The 8,165-nt window shown below is 31.2% G+C and overlaps 1 protein-coding gene across 1 annotated transcript in view; it reads right to left on the reverse strand.

Moving 5' to 3' along the window:
• The window catches only part of LOC106460739 (dnaJ homolog subfamily C member 7-like), a 28,272-nt gene that overhangs the window by 19,116 nt on the left and 991 nt on the right, over positions 1–8,165 (reverse strand). Inside the window, exon 2 of the mRNA XM_013920474.2 lies at positions 3,271–3,359. Within this exon, the coding sequence (XP_013775928.1) occupies positions 3,271–3,359 (89 nt within the window). The remainder of the gene's footprint in view (positions 1–3,270; positions 3,360–8,165) is intronic.

The raw sequence follows: 8,165 nt of genomic DNA on the forward strand, positions 1-8,165 counted from the left end.
TAGGAGGATGCTGTCTAAGATCTTCCAGCTTAACGTTATAAAATACTGAATCCTAGGAGGATGCTGTCTGAGATCTTCCAGTTTAACGTTACAAAATACTGAATCCTAGGAGGATGCTATCTAAGATCTTCCAGTTTAACGTTATAAAATACTAAATCCTAGGAGGATGCTGTCTAAGATCTTCCAGCTTAATGTTATAAAATACTGAATCCTAAGAAGATGCTGACTGAGATCTTCCAGCTTAACGTTATAAAATACTGAATCCTAGAAGGATGCTGTCTAAGATCTTCCAGCTTAACGTTATAAAATACTGAATCCTAGGAAGATGCTGACTGAGATCTTCCAGCTTAATGTTATAAAATACTAAATCCTAGGAAGATGCTGTCTAAGATCTACCAGCTTAACGTTATAAAATACTAAATCCCAGGAAGATGCTGTCTAAGATCTTCCAGCTTAACGTTATAAAATACTAAATCCTAGGAAGATGCTGTCTAAGATCTTCCAGCCTAATATTATGGAAAATGGTATCCAAGGAGGATGCTTTCAAAAAAAGAGCTTCCAGCAAAAACACTGTGAAACATAGAATCCTAGGCAAATGCTTCTTAAACCAATGAGAAAATGACTTCTAGTTTACATACTAACAAAAATGTTCATATTCTGATAGAAAAATAACAAGAATGACAATAAACATTACCTGTTTTTTAGTATTTGCATGTTTGATGTCTCATTTTTATACTTTACTAGAATTTTTTATTTTAATAAAAAGAAAAAGGATAATGGGTGTGGCTACTTTACATATTAAACAAACTCAACCAGTATACGATTCAATATTTCTAGGTCATATCTACTCAACTTGTACATTGTAATTACAAAGTCAAGACCTCTGTTACAAATCCAATTATTCTACACTTATCCACTGTTCACTGTTGCATTATGGACACTTAAAGCCAAGGTCTGTTATATGCATGTCTTATTTCATAAAAAATATCTTCTAAGACTTGTTTTTGTGCAAATTATGACGTGATGTTGTTACCTAGATGAAAACAGGAAGTAGCCTGAACAAGTACCCACACAGTTTTATTTTTATCTCAACTAGGAAAGTTGGAAGCTACAGCAACAACAAAAGTTAGAGAAGTTTTATTGTGAAAATATTTATGATTTAAATATTTTTCTAACTCTTATAAAGACTTTTATTCTAATAATTCTCTAACAGTGAAATACTGACAATTACATTATACCTTTATACTACATATTCAACTGATACCAAAAAGTTCAGCTGTTACAAGCCAACTGGTTCACTGAAACCAGGACAATCATCTTCTCCACCCCCAAACTACTTTGTCTGTAGGCCTTTCTTCAAGGCCAAACCACCCTGAAGTGAAGAACCTATGACCTAATTTTCTGCAATAAGATGTTAAGACAGAAATACATTGTCATTCACAAGTTATACTTGGCTTGGAACTTCACATTCAGAAATGTAAAACATACAGTATCTAACCTCAAATATACAGTATTTATAAAATCTAACCTATATAAAAAAACCAGTGTGTGTCACATCACACCTGATATTTCGAAATAGGAGGAGTCATAAAAGCCAAAATGCATTTATCCAGATCGAACAGTTCGATTGCTGTCTGCCCAAAATGATTTTAATGACAGGGGTGCAATGTGACCATGAGGGGGTAAGGGTGCCATGAAACCTTATAAGTGTAGTGAGTGTTGGTATAACAAGGCTAAAGTAAAGATGTGGTGTGGGATCACCTAATCTAGAGGCAAGTGCATAAAATTTATCATGAAATTAAAAATATCTATTCAATTTTAAATTTAAATAATTTGTGAATTAAGCTACTTTCTGTTATATCACCAACATTTTAAATAAAAACAAACCTCTAATCAACGGAGATTAAATTAATAAATCAACAAATATTTTCCATTTTTGTTGTCTATACATTTCATTATATACTTCCAGTACATAGACTAACAACAACATTTGGTTATACTTTTTGTTGCTGAACAACATGACATAAAAGTCATTGTTGGAACGTAGTGTTACAAAAACACACTGGCTTTTCTGTATATTAGAAGTTGTTAATCTAACTGATTTTTACCCAAAATTATTCTATGAATATGCTACAAATTCATTTCATGAATGATCTCAATTTTGATTGGCTCACAAAGGAATTTACCAATGTTTGACTGCTTCAACTGCACTTTTCAGCCTCTTTGTTGGTCAAGCTTAATTTTGCAAAATGTATCTATTTCAGTTAGCTATAGGATGGGGTGGGGATTGGTAGTACTTGCCTCATCATTTTTGACAGGCTATACACTACTACATTAATAAGGACTAAAAGTTATATCTGTATTATGAACCATTTTTTATTTTTTCACATACAAGCTATTTTAACATGTGATATCACTGTAAAAGTACAACAAGGTATGCATCTGTAGATACAGTGTAACAACATTAAGTGCCCTATCTATGACACTCTCATGCAAATGTCCCGAGATCCATATCTAAAGATACACTTTAGGAACATAACTATCCTGCCAATTACACTGTTGAATAAGTAACATAAAGTACATATCTTTACAGCTACATTGTAGCAACATTAATACCCTACCTATTACACTATTGTACGAGCAACACTTGGTACATATATCTACAGATACATTGTAGCAACATTAGTACCCTACCTACAAAATTGTTGTACAAGAACCATTTGGTGTATAGCTACAGATACACTATAGCTATCAACATTAGTACCATACTTATTACAGAGTTGTATAAGTACCACTTAGTATGTAGATAGAGATACACTGTAGCAACATTAGTACACTACCTATTATATAAAGTATAAATACATTGTAGCATTATTCTTATTCCACCTTTCACACAACTTTAAATGTCCATAACATCACTCCTGATTTAATATTATCATGGTTGACTCAGTTGAAAGACAACTGTGAAATTTAGATATTTAATGCACATATAAAGAAGCTATAAAAAACATCAATACACAAAAATCCCCCTACATACAAAAACTATATATAAATATCACAACTTGATGTCTACAGATTGTACTTGCTAGAACATAGTATCTTTGTTAGAAAAGACCACAAGTTACATATCTCTATAAGTAAGCTGTATTAGAACAATGGTATCTTATATACAACACTTCTGTAGAACTTACAAGGCAATACTGGCACTGTACAAGTACTACAAAGTACATTTATATAAAAAAAAACATTTTAACAACAAAGGTAATCTACCTATGGCACTGTTGTATAACTCTATTGCTTCTCTGTATTTCTTCTGTTTATAAAAAACATTTCCTTCTTCCTTCTTAATCTCTGCTAACCTGAAAGTTACAAAAAAAACATTAATAAAAAGAAAATAATTATAGATTAAGAAAGCTAATATCATGATGCTTGCAATAATGCAAGTACATCTTCTCCTGCAAATAATCAAAGAAGAATAACATAGCTTTCATCTGTACAGCTGTATTTTTTTAGATAATTACATTAGTAGGAGAAACTATGTGGTTAGTCAACAGAAGGTTAAGATCTGAAATTACACTGTAAAAATTTGCCAACAAGTTAGTTTATAAAGACCAATAAAAGTCAAGGTTAATCAGAGGAGATAAATCATACATATTATCCATAAGTTAAAATATATCTACACACATAACTATAGACTTTGAAGCATAATATATTAAAATTATAAATATTTTATTGAATGTTTTTACAGTAAAAAAAAAAGATGAGATTCGTTGTTAAATAACTTCAGATTCAGATCACAGCTAATTCACAAACTTCATTCAATTCCATACAAATAAACCTAAATGAAGTGCTTTTACATATAAAAATTAAACATGCACATATATATATACACAGATACTTGATACAATACACACATCACACATATGAAAATGCAAAGGTGAAGTAGAATTTAATAACCATAATACTTATTACCTCATATTCTTTAAATGTAAGTTTTTGTATTCCCACATCAATTTCCGTCATTCATAGAAATGGAGCTTCTAGAATAACTCTGTATTGGGAGAATCTGAAATGCATACCCTGTTTCTGGTCATGTAAGACCCATCTCCTAAATAACAGTCTCTTTTTTAAAAATCCTCAACAATACTACTAGAACTTGAATGGTGCTGGAAGGAATGAGTAGCTGATGGAAGCTTCATTCCATATCACAAATCAAAATTACACAGTTCTCTAACAGAAGGAACACAACAAACTCAAAAATTGTGACACCATTAAGAAGTAATTCAATGGATGAATTTTCTTTATGTTTTTTGGCCTTCAGATACAAGCTATTTTTCAGTGTAAGTCGCAGAGAAAAGTTCAGTACTGAGTTCAGCATCTATTCTTATCCAAAATCTCCTCCTGCTGTAGTTTGTTTACTAATTTCAAGTGATTTCTTGACAAGCACAAGAAACTGGTATTAAGACACTATAGTGTACTTTTCAGTTGTAAAGAAAAGGCTGGAGACAAAGATCACTCAGCAAAATACTGCTTTGCTTGAAATGGCTAGGGTATTCTGAGATGTACTCTGATGGGGGAAGTAAGATTTGGGCCTTTATACTAGCCATTCACTAGAAACCTGTTTACAAATACAAGAGCTTCCCACAACCATTGCCCACACATCTAAGCCATTTACTAAAAAGTCCAAGGTTACACAATAATTTTCAACACAAACAGTTCAGCAAGCATATGTTATACCTGCGTATTCTTCTTCAAGTTCCAAATGACTTCAATGTTGACAATGACACCTAGACAATCATAAAAATAGGTGGTAGTGCTTATAATTATCATCTTGGAGAGACAAACCTAGTTTTTCTGAGAAGGAAGCACAAGGTCATTTTACTTTAGTGCAGCATATAACAAAGTTAGAACTGTCTATAGACTCTCTGGTAGGTTAATCACTTATTCCTCGAGGATAATTTAGTTGTATCTGGGATGAGCCCATGTATTATGTAAAGAGGTTATCAATCTTTCTGAACATCAGTGCTTCACTTTGGTATAAAAACTAGAGTAGTAGAAAACATTTTGTAAATGGGTCACTAGCTCTAGGCCACACTAACACAGTTTTTTACACCAACACAATTTGTTTTTCAAAATTGGTGATGATCATAATATTCATAGTAAAAAAAATTAATAACTACGTTGAAAACTTTGGTCCCTGGTTGTACATAAAAAGCCAGAATAAAAAATTATTTCAGTACTTAAGCTACTTCATAAAATATAAGCATATTTTAATCACAGTTATCTTTGCAAATAAAAAGGCAGCAAATGTGTCACAGTGCAACAAGTTATGCCAAACAACATGGAACTAAATATAATATTTTTGTTTTTCAAAATACTATAAATTTTGCATTTCCAATTTATAGAAAAACACAAAGAATTTTAGATTGAAAAGTGTGAGGCAATCCAATCACTGGTTTAGAGTGGTGTTTTCAAAAATGATTACTAGCTTTACTGTAAAGCTTTAACAATCAGACTTTTTTAAATATCATTAGCTACTCTAAGAACCCTTATACCCAAGATATAGCTTAATGTACAGATGATAAATATTTTGCCACCCAGATGTCAATAATGTTCTGGAAATAACTTTTTAGCTGTGGCACAGCGGCTCATAGAATGGGTCTAAGTTTTTTCTGTTTCTTTTTTCAACTACAAACTTTTAGCTCATAGCTCCATCATATCTTGACCGATTTGAGATCTTATTACAGGAGGTCAAACCCTTTCAACTGATGTATTTGACCATGCCCAAGGTCTCATAGATTAGCTTATTCTAATCCTGTCTAAAAGAATTTCAAGTTGAAGGTAGGTTGGTAAAGATCCTGATGAGCAATAACATTGAATTGAATATACGCGTGCCCAACACTCGGTATTGCTGGTGCACAAAAATATAGCTAATATAAAGGAGAAAAAAAGTCTCATAGTTTAATTCATTCTAATCCTGCCTAAAAGAATTTCAAGTGCTGTACCTATTGAGGATTCCCTCTTGTTTCTATTTACATTTAAGTCTCAGAAAAATCTAATTATTTAGTGAAATATTTACATTCTAGAAATTTGTGTTTATTATTCTTGGCAAATAATGCCAATATTTCACATTCACATGATACAAGACAAAGTGTAATCAGCTGAAAAGAGATTTGCTAAGCTTTCATTTAGTTTAATATAGTAATTTAAATAAAATCAATTTAGATATCTGAAATTTAATTGCGTTTCTGAGGTAAGGAGCCCAAGACTGAATATAGTACTCCTAATGTGGCCTAACCAATGACCTATACACTAATATCATAACCTCTTTATACTTTATTCAGTATTTCTGTAAATACAACCTAACATCCTATTTTCCCTGCCCCTAGCAATAGTACATTGCTTGGATGGCTTAAGAGAGTGATCGGCTAGAACACAAAGATCTTTTCTCATTCATAACATTGTTAATGTTATTCCCATCAAAATTATACTCATAATTAAAACTGTGATATCCCACATGCATTACCTTGCATTTATAATAATTAAAAGCCATCTAACATTTATTTAACCAACTCACCAAATAATCTAAACCTTTCTGTAAAGCAGTACCATCCTTCTCACAGTAAGCAACACCCAAAATTTTATGGTCATCAGCAAATTTGAATAAAATCTATTGAACATTTCTTCGTCTAGGTCAATGTATGTAAAGATGAAAAGTTTAATATGATAGCAACACTGAAATGGTACAATAAACACCACACAAACCAATAAGTTTTAGGAAGCCATTTAGCTAATAAATTTCATTAACCTAACTGAAAAACGTATCATATTTCTTCACACAACTCTATATATGTTCTAAACTAAGGTAATGAACCTTGAATCCAATAATTTATAACACAGACTACAGCAAATTCCTTATTTAACAATTTTTTCAATCTGTCTTCCCCTGGATCAACATTCTAACATATGACTAAGTAGAAATATTAACTCTCTCCATTGGATTTTAATTATTATGTAAGAAACCAACAAAAAATAACCCCTGATGATTCATTATTTATCCATAAGTTGCTGAGTCAATCAAAATTCAAAACACACATTATTTGTGTTAATGCAACTCTTATCAAAAAAGTTTGGGCTGTCAAGAATGTCTTTTCAGACCAGTTTTTATTTGTTGTCTTTGGCTAACAGAATATTTGGTAGAATTATTGCTTCACACACTTTTAAGATTATTTTAGTTTTAAATCTTGTTGCAAAATCTCCAATTACCCTGAGGTTTCTAAGTAAACCTGCTTATGAATATAATTTTCTTGAATAACAAATGTTGCTGACAAATTGAGTATGCAAAATTGACTGTATATTTTGTGTTAGCAATTCACATATGAAATTTTATGATTAAGTTGAATAACATATTATCAGACACATCATCAAGTTATATCAAGTACAAAGAATGGGAGTTCAAAACAAATTAACAGATTCCCACAATTTTAATTTTAAACATAAAAGTCTTTAGGTAATGTTATCAAAAGTTTTTTCACAATTTTCATTTTTTATATGTTTTAAAACACATAGTTTCCTGGATAAGCTTTTTCTACCATAAAGAAAATAATATAAAATAAAATCTACAAGTTCTGGATAAATATCTAAATAAACAGGTTGTAAGATGTATTTTGATTATTCTATAAAAATGCCTCACAATAAATAATTTTTTCAACATTTAAAGAATGTCTAAATGACCACACATTACTTTTCAATTATTTAAATGTGCACATTGTTTCAATATTATCAGAAATTATTTATTAAGTATTAAAAAATAATTTAACATTGCCTAGATCAGGGATTCTCAACTTTTCTATTTTTGTGCAAAACCTGAATAATATTTTTTTTCTGACCTTCTTGTTTTTCTGTCCCTTTATGATGGCTATGAATTTTTTGTATGGAAGTAAGGGGGTAAATGGAGAAATACATCAAGCCGAGGGGGTTAATGATGGAGGCACACACACACATTCTTAGCATTCTCTCTCTCTCTCTCTCACACACACACACACATTTTACAAAATGAAATTTAATTGAATTATTATTCAATCATCAGGTACATCAATTATTTACCCCCTGCCATGTAATTTTTACTCCCAAGGGGTAGATTTACCCCTGGTTGAGAATCACGG

Source organism: Limulus polyphemus, unplaced genomic scaffold (genome assembly GCF_000517525.1).
Source record: "Limulus polyphemus unplaced genomic scaffold, Limulus_polyphemus-2.1.2 Scaffold826, whole genome shotgun sequence".
In the NCBI taxonomy this organism is placed as follows: Eukaryota; Metazoa; Arthropoda; class Merostomata; order Xiphosura; family Limulidae; genus Limulus; species Limulus polyphemus.